This window comes from Crinia signifera, chromosome 3, assembly GCF_055691185.1.
Source record: "Crinia signifera chromosome 3, ASM5569118v1, whole genome shotgun sequence".
NCBI lineage: Eukaryota > Metazoa > Chordata > Amphibia > Anura > Myobatrachidae > Crinia > Crinia signifera.
The window spans coordinates 191,284,518-191,297,744 of NC_139219.1; the positions used below are offsets into that span (position 1 = coordinate 191,284,518).

A 13,227-nucleotide genomic window follows, 5' to 3' on the forward strand; every position below is an offset into this window, starting at 1 on the left:
CCATCTGTGTTTGCATTTTGCTGCTCTGATTGCAAAGCACTTGTGTGTGGCTCTGCTTTTCCATCCATCTCTGAATCAGGCCCTGAGTCTGTCACATATCAAATTAATCTCCTGGTACATCCGAGATGTATTTTTTTTTTTAAACGCCCTGTGCTAGTCTCACATGACCTGGCACACCATGATTGGCTGCAGCAATTATGTAGATGGACAGATTTGTTAGTGACTGTAATGATTTGGCACTAAATCATAATAACTTATTATTTCCATTTATTTATTGTGGCCTGTTACCAATGTCTATAGTGTTCAAGCTATGCTTTTATAGCAGCACCCTACTTAACTAGCCTGATTTGTGTTTTTCTAACCCACAGGCCTCAGTGTGCCACAGGTGGGATAGGTTACGGTTGTTAATAGATGCCAAGCGCACAGTGAGGGGATGGCTTGGGGGCATGTCCGGAAATGCTGGGCATGCCCACAAGAATGTTGGTAATAGGGCTGCGCCACGCCTTTGGTGTGAGCACAGATGCCCTCCGGCACCACAGTGCCCTGCCTTAATGCTACATTACTATATATGTGTGGGTACTAATATTCAGAGTTTTTCTCATGCATGTTGTTTGTAGGATTTTTCAAGTCTGAAAAAAACAATTCTGTAGAGTCGCTGCAAGACTTACTGACGTCTGATTCTGAAGGAAGCTTTGTAGGCGCAAGTAGCCCAAGAGACTTACAATCACCTGACTTCATGGCCAACTTCAGCCCAGAAAAAAATGAGGTTTGTCAATGTTCAGTACCAAATTCTAAGTACCTACTATATATGAAAATCAATGATTTACCTTTTTTTTTTTTTTTTTGTGCTCTTTTTTTTCATTCTCAAAAGTTGTCTTTCTTCCTATCCACATGGTGGATGTGTTTTTCTATATATTTAAAAATGCTTTTCATCATATTTACAATACTAATGAATACAGGAATATAACAAAGTAGATAAAAACATTAAATTAACTAGAACCCCTACTTTGCCTAGCTCTGTGTTACTCTTTATACCATCACATAGTTTTAGTGGCTTTATTTCAGCAAGCTATGAGCAACTTCAGGAGGTTTGAAGGAGATATATTTGTGGTTTCACCTGGCCACAGGTGAGAGCTTTTTTATAAATCCATCCCTTAAATATGTACACTAGACCAGCACAAAGTAAACCTGTACATTAAAAGCCATTAAAAATGTTATTTCAATATAAGAACACCCTGAGAGCCATTTTTATGAAAGTGAATCTTAACTGCAGTAAAATGTTGCCTGCTCTCATAATGCTGCTCTTCCTTTACCACTAAGAAGTTGTATATGAAACACGGAAGGCTTGAATTTACAGTCCCACAGTTCCTCGCTTTTGTGCTGAGTGTTTCAAATTTCTGTCACTGATGGAGAATTAACACAGGGTTAAAAGGTACTATTTTTTTCCGAAACAGGTTCTGGTGGGTCTGGGTATGTATGTATGTATGAGTACATACATACATACATACATACATACTGTATATCGTTTAGAAAAGAAGGCACTCAAAAATAACTTTCAAATAAAACTTATTTTATGGAAAGTACATTTTGACCCAGGACAGGTTCGGGAACCTGTCTTGATAAGAGGTTCAAGAACTGAGTTTCTGCAAGGTCCTGCTAAAATAATGGGGATGGCCAAAACTATTTAACACAAAATTAAAAACCTTTCCATATTCCATTGGACGGTACATTGAGTTTGAAGGTGGGAAAACTTTTGCTTACATGGACATAGTCAGCTCTGTACACACCATATTTGGAGTCTGAGCATCAGTGACAGCGTCAAGGGAATTTGATTCCTGGCAACTGTATTATTATTCACAGAGGGGGCATTATGAATTGCACAGTAGGAAAGCTTGGACTTCCTCATCTACCCTCGGATATACTGACTTTTTCTTGAAATTGCAAAATCTGTATCAGATCTCAACTGCCCAGGGTTTGATATGGATGAAAAACCAGCCCTCTAAATTTCTGGAGTCAGCCATAAATAGGGGGCAGGTTTAGGAGAGTGGACCAGGCCTGTGTATTGGTAAGATATGGCTATAGCTGCGGAGATGTTACCATGTTCCCCTTCCAGGAACAAAAAGGGAGCCATTGATATATAGGGTATATGGTCACTATAACTGGGAAATGAGCCCTGGTGGAGTCTGCACCCCAGCTTATGGGTGCAGAAGACAGGTGCAAAGCCACTGTAAAAAGCATACCAAGGAGATGAAGGTGGAGACCTAACATCCCCTATAGAAGCAAAGAGCATCCTATCTGAGCTTAGTATTTCATCTAACTCAGAGATATTCAAACTGTGCGTCCCGACCATCTCAGCATGTTGCTGACCACCAGTTTGCTGACTTCTCTGATCCCAGTCAGTGATCCAAGGACAGTTTAAAATCGGTTGAATTGTCTGTTACTTCAGACTCCATGCATCACTGGCTTAGAGATCAAAGGAGTCATCAGGCAACGCTGCCCCCAACCCAGTGCATTGCCTCTCCTGTAGCACCCAGCAGCAGCTGCTGCTTCCATTATTGCAACCAGCATGCTGCACTCCTAGCAACCCTCATCTACATGCAGATACTGATTGGGGACACACGGTTGGCTGTGAAGGTACTCCCGGAACCTGGGGCATCTTGTGAGAACAGCAGCATGTGCGGACTGCTGACCACAAATGCATGGCAGCCATTCTACGGTAACTTGCTGAGATCATGTAATAATTTTTATTGTCTGACAGGGTCCATGAGCAAACTAGTTTGAGAACCCTTGATCTAACTGATGCAAGTCTCATTTTTTTCCTTATGCCTTATCAATCTGGTTTTGTTTAGTATTATGTATATAAACATCTGTAGCACAATTCATTATTATTTATTTGTGTTGAGAAAAATAATTGTTAAAAAATTCCTTTTTTATTTATTTATTTTTAACAATAGGTAAAAAATAAAGTGTGTGATGCAAGTGTCATCACCTCACCACCTCCAGTGAATGGATCGACTGGTAAAAAGATGTCAAAAGCCACAGTTTCCTCTCCAAAAGCGATCCCCAGCCCTGGAACTGCTCCAGCCACTTCTCCTAACTGGGTTGCAGTGTCTTTCAGGTACATATGTACATTGTAGTATAATAATGGTGTTGGCAGTACTTTTTCTGGTCGTATGCAATGATAGGCCTTACTGACATTATTCATTCTTATAACTAGTCCCAGAAGCAGGAAGAAATATGTTAAATAAATCCAGGAATGAATAAAATAAGCAGATGTAGACTTTTCTCATAATATGAAAGCTAACGTAATTATTTTATCAACTTAGAAAGTACCTGTACAATTTATCGGAGTACCGGAGATAAAACACTTGGAAATAATGCACTTGGTAGCATTTGTCACGATATTGATGTTGAATGATAAAATAATTGTAATAATCATGAGAATTTCAATATAACAGTCGGGCTGCTGTTCTACTTAACCCTTTATCGATATTGTTGCCAAATGGCTACAACTCCATCAGGAATTTTTATAATGTTATCTCGCTGTAAATCTGTCGAATTTGTGGCCATTTGGCAACATCAGACCAACACATTACTATCTGGTGGTGAAACTGGAGTACTGCAGACACACTGAAACATTTTGCACATCACTTGGTATAATTTAGAAAACATCTGGTAATCAAACAAAGCTGTGTATTAACATATAGATAAGGACATATATATTTTTGTTTAACTCTTTGTAAGCAAACAGTGATCCACAGATGATGTCTTGGAGAAACAGGGCAGCAATTTGCTGGTGCCTCTCCTCACAAAGTTGCTCCATCTTTGAATGGTTGTCCAATAGTGGATTTACTTTTTCTTTGACGCAGACAATGCAGTAAAATAAAATGTATTGATCTTCAGCCACACTCCCGAAGCCAGAATTATGCCAAAAAGCATTTGCTTTATGTTGACGTAATATTTTCTTATATGAAAGCGCTTTTGCAGATTATTTCTTTTTAAGAATAAACTTGTTTCTCTGAAATAACACTTTGTATAATGAGATGACATCAGCATTATCTTAAAAAGTGCTACCAGATAGCTTTTGCATCAGTTCACATGACCGCATGGTATTCTTCTGAATTATTCTCTTTTGCAAGAACAATAGGGTTAATGTATTTAATGTTACACTTGGGAACTACACAATATAATGTACTGTTTGGGATGATGTTGTTTTTTTACTGGTTGTACAGTATATGTTGTTAGAGTTTAAAATTGCAGTGGCAAGTCTTCCATTAGTGGACAGAAGAAGCAGGGCATGTTCTTTGCTTGATAAACATTACCGTTTTTCCTTTTGTCATCCAGTCCCATCAGTCCTCCGACTGTGGATCTCAGAACGATCATGGAATTAGAAGAAAGCGTACAAAAATTTGGAGCTACGCCAAAACTGAGCGCTGGGTTAGTGTCTGAAGTGTGGTATAAGGAATGAATAAAACCTTAATGCGTCCTCTCCCATGTCACACATTACACTCTGACACCTCTCGTATAAAGAGTCCATCACTGTGGTGAGAGTTAGTGCTGCCCAAAAGGATTTCAACAAACAAAAGTCCAGAAGCTTCAAAAGGTGATAAAGTGGCCAATCAGCTCCTGCCTGTCATGTTACAGGCTGGATTTGAAAAATGACAGGTAGGAGCTGGTTGTTTAGCACTCTCCACTTTAACACTTTTTAAAGCTTGATATATCTGGATCAAATTCACAAGACGTTACATATGTCTTTATATTTTTTTTCTTAAATGTAACCTATATCACCAACTGCATATAGCTTTCCTTCTATTGATCTATTTAACACTGCATTCAATTTTGGAGGTAAAATGAGTTGCTCTCAGGTCTAAGGTAATGTTAATTTTTTTTTACCTGTAGAGAACTTAGGAGTAACTTACAATTGCAAACTCTTTTAAACGGATCCTTGCAAAATATGTGGCTGTTATGTATGCTGCTAAAAGGGGCGTTTATAAAAGCTTGTAGAGATATACATTTGTGAGATAAAGTTCCAATCAATCAGCTGCTTAATGTTATTTTTTAAACACATCCTGTAATGTACAAAAGGCAGAGAGGATTGTCTAGTACTTTATCTCGGAATATTCTCTCTTTTTGAGCTTTAATAAATACCACCCTCCGCGATCCTTCTGGTAAAGTGCTGAAGCATTAGAGGGAGTCATCTTCCCCAAACTCCTTTTTTAGTGTTCTTTGGTAGTTTTCCTACGACACAAGTAAATTACATGTGCTTCACAAACAGCAAAAATAATCATCTGCTGACAAACCTCTAAAGCACAGGTTCTCAAAGTCGGTCCTCAGGATCCCACACAGTGCAAGCTTTGCAGGTCTCCTCACAGAAAAACATGTGAACTAATTCGCTCCACCTGTGGATCTCTTAAAATGTGTCAGTGAGCAATGAATGCACCTGTCTGGTGTGAGCTGAAACTGTGAACTGTGTGGGGTCGTGTGGACTGGGTTTGAGAATCCCTGTAAGCTGTTACTGTAACTTAGTGGATATATAGCAAAATTTATCTGGTTGTACATATTTAATGCCCCAAAAATTATTTTACAGAGCACAGAAGTCTTCAGTTCTCGGTACAAAGCTTTCTCAGAAGCAGAGGAAAATGATGGCTATGTCCTCTAAGGAGGGTAATGTCAGTGGAGAATCTCCCGCTAATAAGGTTTCTACAGCTACAAATAAGAACACCACACCTAAGTCCTGGTACGCAAACCACTACAGCGGAGGTTTGGAGATCGGATCTCCCAGCTGGTGGCAGTTATTTTGTTATTTTGCTTTGTCACATTTGTCATAACTCATGCATGCACCTGACCATACATACTTGATTAACTAGGATTCACTGCTTTCCTTTCTTCCTGTTTAATTAGTTTTTATTTCAGTTATTTTATCTGTAATATGCTCTCATGGGATGTGATTAAATGACAGTAGTGTGTCAGAGGTTATGTGTTAACAAAAGAGAGAGCATTGTACATACTCGCACTTTATAAGTCACAAAAATCACCCTTCTAGCATGCTAATCCATGCTTACCTTTTTCCCAAACTCCTTTTCATGTCCAGGTATACACACTGTATCATTCCCATGCCAGTAAATGTGCAAAGGGAACTCAGATGATGTCACTAGGAGGCACCATCAGAGCTAATACATTATAATGTCATCTATTCCATTATAATAAAGAGGACTGCTAGGTCCAGCTCTTCTATGCTATAAGCTGCAGCACGATATGGCAGAGCAGTACCTCCGAGTTCCTACAGTATCTTCAGTTTACATGGTGAAAGGAAAGTAAGTAGAGACAGCCACCTCCTCTGTTTCCATCTCCTGAACCAGGCCATATTGTCTGTGCTATCTTGTAGTTATAGTACACAGTGGTGACGGGGAAGGTGTAACAATAAGGCTTGGGTGTCCATAGGTGCAGTTAGTCCTGTTATATTGGTCACAGGGAGCTGTAAGGGCACAAAACCACAGAATGCATGGAAGAAAAATAATTTACAGTGAGAATAAATACACATTTTCCTAGTGAATGTTAAAGTGACATTAGACAGTACTGATGGTGTAGTGGTTAACATTACTGCCTCACAGCGCTGAGGTCATGGGTTTGATCCCCACCATGACCCTCACTGTGAGGAGTTTGTATATTCTCACCCGGCTTGCGTGGGTTTTCTTGGGGTTTTCTCCCACAATCCAAAAATATACTGGCAGGCTAATTGGCTCCCAACAAACATTAACACTAGAATGTCTGTGTGTGTGCGTGTACATGTTGAAGGGAATACAGATTGTAAGCTCCACTGGGGCAGGGACTGATGTGAATGTTCAAATATTCTCTGTAAAGCGCTGTGGAATGTGTGCCTGCTATATGAAAAGCTATTAATAAATAAATTAGAACTCTCACATGTATAATATATATATATATATATATATATATATATTACACATACACATTATTTGTGTATATTGATAGTAAAAGTGTTTGTTTACCTTCTCAGTAGCACTGGCTGGAAACCATTTCAGTAATATTGCATTTAACATCGCCCCCCGGCACAACGTTTGAGCGGCTTGGCAATTTTCCAGCTTCTGAGAAATGTATGCGTCTTGCAGATCATATCTTGGGCAGCTTTAGGCTTCATTCTCCAAACTATTAGAAGCAAACTCCTCCTGTAAAATGAAATTGAATGAACTATTATGTCAAGCAGCTCTTTAGTCTGACATTCTTTTATAAATAGCTTTGATTTTCTGTCTTTTGTACAGATGAGCCAGAATATGTCTTTATAACTGTGCAAATCTGTTTTTTTGGTTGAATTTGTACACGCATTAACAGTCAATTGGTTATTTTGGCAGAAGATGTTTGGTTTCCATTCATAACTTAAGTGCTGTGCAACTTGTGAAAGCCACTGAAATGAAATACTTGCTATGGAAATCTAGCAGTATTTCTGGCATTTACAGGTGCCAGAAGGGTGGAAACATTCTGGCATCTTCTTACAATGGGTAAAGACGAATACCTGGGCTTCCCATTCCAGGAGGTTTTCTTCCATCTTTAGGAGGCTGGTTAGTCAGAGATGAGTAACCTTAGACGGATTTGTAAGACTTCTGTTACAGAGTGCATTTGAGACTTACAGTATAATTCATACTCGGAAGGATTTAACATGTGTTATTTACATGTTTGCCTTCATTTTAAATGTCAAACTATTGTACTAATCAGGACCAAATCTGAATTCAATTATGTTGCCAATCTGTGCCGAATATCTTCATTTTACAGTAAATCAAGATACAGTAGTTTCCCTAAATCCCTATAACCCCTAAATTGCTGAGGCATATATGACCTATGTCTACACACAGATGTGATGCAGCGGACTGTTGCAGTGATAGAAAGCATATGCAGCACCATGGCAAGATCAAGTCCGATCTACAGGAAATAGAACTGACAGCAGCCAATTGAAGTTACTGATGCAACACTGTCAATTTGCCCAGAGAATTTGCTGATATAGGAATGTATGAGCAGCATGCCACTGCAGGTGATTAATCGATGTACTGTACATTTCATCAGGGCTGCTTCTTCTGGAGGAGAACAGAAGTCATTCCGTGAGCTCCTATTTGAAGAACAAAAATCTGTCATCTTGAATCCACTTGGAGATACAGTCAAACAATTCGCTCATGCAGAGGACATGGATCCTCAGAAATTTGCAAGGTGAGAAAGCATAAAAGTACATATTATCAAATGTGTGGTGTTCTTTATAGATATTCTTAGTATTGATGATGGTGACAAACCATCTGTTAATGGCTGATACCGTGGTTCAATAAACTCATGATGATTGAGTGCGGGGACAAGTTTGAAAGCAACTGATTTTTTTTTGTTATCATTATGATGAAGATTATGATATCTCAAGATTCCAGATTCTAAAAGTTGGTCCTCAGGATCCCACACATTGCATGTTTTTCAGGTCTCCTCACAGAATCAAGGAAATAATTAGCTCCACCTGTGGATTTTTTAAAATGTGTCAGTCAGTAATGAGTGCATCTGTCGAGTGGCCTGAAAAATGTGAAATGTGTGGCGTCCTGATTACCGAGTTTGAGAACCACTGCTCTAGATGGATCAGGCAGCATACACGTTTGTCCGATCAATAGTGACAGATGGCACAACTCGATGAACATTTACATGTGCCCGCCTTCCCAGTTGCGCCATCAATCATTGCCGACTCATGCCCATACATAGTGCGATTGCTGTGTGTGATGCGCGCTCCAGCACACATCTCATCGCACAGTTCAAAAAGTATGTGTATGTAGACATATTAAGCTGCTTTGAAACACTACATAGAAAAAAAAATCGATGGATACTCTAATACAGGATTTTATATATCAATATTTGAGAACTGCCTTTGGCGCTTCCCTTTGTGATGACAATATTGTACACCTACGGCAATCCCGTCATCAATTGATTGGAGGGTGATAAGTAGAAATGCCTACCCTGGTGTCTCCCTGTCTCTCTTAGTCACCAGTCTAACCTTGGAAATAGACCCTATGTTCACATAGGGGGTATCTTTAGCAAGTGGGCTGTACTTCTAACCACCAGTTAAACAGATACTGACCTCCACTCTGGGCCCTATATACATATAGGGGTTTCTTTATCTTCCAGATGTCCATAAACTCTTCCCTTCATCACAAACCCCAATCACCACCGTTGATATGGAATAAAACTCACCTCTTAAAGAGGCCCTCCCTATATGCCCCAAAAGGTTTATTTTTGTAGATATCCCACGATTGGAACCATCAATCAGGAGGAGACCTCAATCCATAAAAGTTAATTTTTAATCCAAAAGATGGTTATACAGCAAGTGAAAACAAATATTTAAATTATATCCATAAAAAAGGCACCACGGTAGCCTGGATCCAATCAGTCCTATACCTTATTCGGATAAGGAAAGAAGCGGTACCAGCTAGCAAACAGTAAGGTCCAAGCTGTCTATGATGCCACTTCACTAACCACCAACATATTTTGGGCTAAGCATCCCTTTTTCAAGGTGTGGAGTAGAATATCCCAGGACAGATATACCAGTACTGGTCCATATTGTGGATGGTATAGTTGCTCAAAACATATGCCTATCTAATAAATAAAAAAAGACTATCTAACATATTCCCACTTGGTCTTGTATACATTTCATCGTTGGCCATAAACTGTAACTTATAATAAAGCATAAGAAAGCAACGGCTCCTAGTTTTATTCCAGGCTGTTTTTTTTCTGCCTCAATGAAAGCCATCGGTACTTATGTAGTATCTGGGCTGCCGATTTTGAAATCGGGTCCATCGCATCGCATACGACCATATCGCATGCGATGCGATGGACCCGATTTTTCCATAGGATTCATTGACTGAGTCCATTTTAACATGGAATTCAATGGGAAAAGGGGTCCTTTTCATACCCCTACTATCCAAGTGGGCATGGAGTTGGATATAAACCTGAGGCGAGCGTAGCGAGCCACCGAGGCCGAAGTGTGGCGAGGGGACACAGAATACCGTCCCCTCGCGGGGCTCGCTTCGCTCGCCACGCTTCGGGCTCAGTGGCTCGCTACGCTCGCCACAGGTTTATATCCAACTCCATGCCCACTTGGATAGTAGGGGTATGAAAAGAACCCCTTTTCCCATTGAATTCCATGTTAAAATGGACTCAGTCCATTTTAACATTGAATCCTTTGGAAAAATCGGGTCATCACATCGCATGCAATGCGATATCGCATCGCATCGTACTGATTGTATGCCTTAAGTTAAGGCATACAATCGAAAAATCGGCAGCCCAGATACTACATAAGTACCAAGCCATCCACTAGGTAGCATCCCTAAGGGCGCAACATCACGTCCGTTCATTTTTTTGTACTCTAATATAGGAGCTCAAAGTATAGTCATACTTGAGCACAGGTGACTTAATTAGCACCTTAGCTGGTAATCACAGACCTAGCATCACCCCCATTTGTGCTTGTTGCGCATCTTGTTGCTAAACCTTTAGCATTCATTTGTCTTTGCTCTTGTCACAGCCTCCACTGTTTTTCTGGAAGCTTTCTATTAGGTTTTAAAATATGACAGTTGGGATAACTATCAATTCAGCTACAAAAGTAGTATCAGAGATCAGGCACTGATGTTGGCTAATAATGTTTTTTTTTTGCAATGAGGTTTCTGTTTAGTATCAGGGTGTTCATTGGATCTGTGGAGGCAAGTTTAAGTTCTTTGACATCACACATTTGAAATATAGTTGTTGTTGTACCTGCGCACTGAGTAAATGTTGCGGACTAGCTGCAAACACTTGAGGATCTGACTAGGATCCTTCTAATTGTAGAAACATAAGATAGATTAAATGGTTTGTGTTGCGCTCTATCCTATTGGTCTACTGTGCTCAAAACAAGGGGATGGTATGTTGTACAATATTGATACTGACACAATGATATTCTTAACCCCTTCATGACAGAGCCAGTTTGTGCCTTCATGACAGAGCCCTTTTTTTCAAATCTGACATGTCTCACTTAAGTGGGGATAACTTTTTTTTGCTTTTACTTATCCCAGTGATTTTGAGATTGTTTTCTCGTGACACATTGTACTTCAAGTTAGTGGTAAATTTTGGTCGATACAGTCTGTGTTTTTTTGTGAAAAATACCAAAATATCGTGAAAAAATGGAAAATTTAGCAATATGCAAAATGTCACATTTTCTGCTTGTGAGACAAATAATCATACCACTCAAAATAGTTAATAACTAACAAAGACCATATGTCTACTTTATGTTGCAATCATTATTTCAACTTCCTTTTAATTTTTTTGGACACTAGGAGGCTTCAGATATGACTAGCAAATTCTCAAATTTTCAAGAAAATTTCAAACACTGATTTTTTTAGGGACCAGTTCAGTTCTAATGTGACTTTGAGGGACTTGTATGTGAGACACCCCCATAAATGATGCCATTTCAAAAACTGCACCCCTCACAGTATTCAAAACAGCATTTTGGAAGTTTTTTAACCCTTTAGGTGTTTCACAGGAATTAAAACAAAGTGTAGGTGAAATTTCAAAATTTCTTTTTTTTTGCAGAGTTTCAATTTTAATACATTTTTCTAACGAATACAGTAGATTTTACTAGAGAAATGTGACTAAAAATTGATTCCCCCAATTCTTTTGTTTTCAAAAATATCCTATATGTGGCCCTAGTGTGCACGTTGACCAAACCACAGGCTTCATAATAGAAGGAGCACCTACTTGATTTTGGAGCCTCCTTTTTATGAGATTTTTTTTTAGGCACCATGTAGGTTTCTAGGCACCATAAGTGCTAAAAGTTAGTAACCTCCCCCACAAGTCACCCCATTTTGCAATCTACACCCCTCAGGGAATTCATCTAGGGGTATAGTGTACATTTCAAACCCCCAGGGGTTTCACCAATTTTGGTACAACTGGGATGTGAAAATGGAAAATTACATTTTTTTACACAAACATGCAGTTCTGGCTCAAAATTTTTCATTTTCACAAGGAATGAAGGAGACAAAGCACCCCAAAATCTGTGCCCCAATTTCTCCCGAGTACGGCAATGCCTCACATGTGACCAAAAAATACCAGTTGGGCGCATGGCAGGACTCAGAAGGGAAGGAGTGATTTTTGGATTTGGCAGCACAGATTTTGGTGGAATGAATGGTGGGTGCCATGTTGCATTAGCAAGACTCCCAAAGCACCAATACAGTGGAACCCCCCCACAAGTCACCCCATTTTGCAAAGTACACCCCTCAGGGAATTCATCTAGGGGTATAGTGTACATTTCAAACCCCCAGGGGTTTCACCAATTTTGATACAACTGGGCAGTGAAAATGAAAAATTACATTTTTTTACACAAAAATGCAGTTCTGGCTCAAAATTTTTCATTTTCACAAGGAATGAAGGAGACAAAGCACCCCAAAATCTGTGCCCCAATTTCTCCCGAGTACGGCAATGCCTCACATGTGACCAAAAAATACCAGTTGGGCGCATGGCAGGACTCAGAAGGGAAGGAGTGATTTTTGGATTTGGCAGCACAGATTTTGGTGGAATGAATGGTGGGTGCCATGTTGCATTAGCAAGACTCCCAAAGCACCAATACAGTGGAGTCACCCCATTTTGCAAAGTACACCCCTCAGGGAATTCATCTAGGGGTATAGTGTACATTTCAAACCCCCAGGGGTTTCACCAATTTTGGTACAACTGGGCAGTGAAAATGAAAAATTACATTTTTTTACACAAAAATGCAGTTCTGGCTCAAAATTTTTCATTTTCACAAGGAATGAAGGAGACAAAGCACCCCAAAATCTGTGCCCCAATTTCTCCCGAGTACGGCAATGCCTCACATGTGACCAAAAAATACCAGTTGGGCGCATGGCAGGACTCAGAAGGGAAGGAGTGATTTTTGGATTTTGCAGCACAGATTTTGGTGGAATAAATGGTGGGTGCTATGTTGCACCAATACAGTGGAACCCCCCCACAAGTCACCCCATTTTGCAAAGTACACCCCTCAGGGAATTCATCTAGGGGTATAGTGTTCATTTCAAACCCCCAGGGGTTTCACCAATTTTGGTACAACTGGGCAGTGAAAATGAAAAATTACATTTTTTTACACAAAAATGCAGTTCTGGCTCAAAATTTTTCATTTTCACAAGGAATGAAGGAGACAAAGCACCCCAAAATCTGTGCCCCAATTTCTCCCGA

At 39.7% G+C, this 13,227-nt stretch overlaps 1 protein-coding gene across 3 annotated transcripts in view; it reads left to right on the plus strand.

Moving 5' to 3' along the window:
* The window catches only part of IBTK (inhibitor of Bruton tyrosine kinase), a 95,329-nt gene that overhangs the window by 53,453 nt on the left and 28,649 nt on the right, over positions 1 to 13,227 (plus strand). For 2 of the 3 annotated variants that reach the window (XM_083177145.1, XM_083177143.1), the window contains exons 22-26: positions 618 to 766; positions 2,955 to 3,118; positions 4,345 to 4,437; positions 5,588 to 5,737; positions 8,074 to 8,214. In XM_083177145.1, coding sequence (XP_083033271.1) covers positions 618 to 766; positions 2,955 to 3,118; positions 4,345 to 4,437; positions 5,588 to 5,737; positions 8,074 to 8,214 — 697 coding nt within the window. The remainder of the gene's footprint in view (positions 1 to 617; positions 767 to 2,954; positions 3,119 to 4,344; positions 4,438 to 5,587; positions 5,738 to 8,073; positions 8,215 to 13,227) is intronic. The other variant, XM_083177144.1, reaches the window with a different exon arrangement.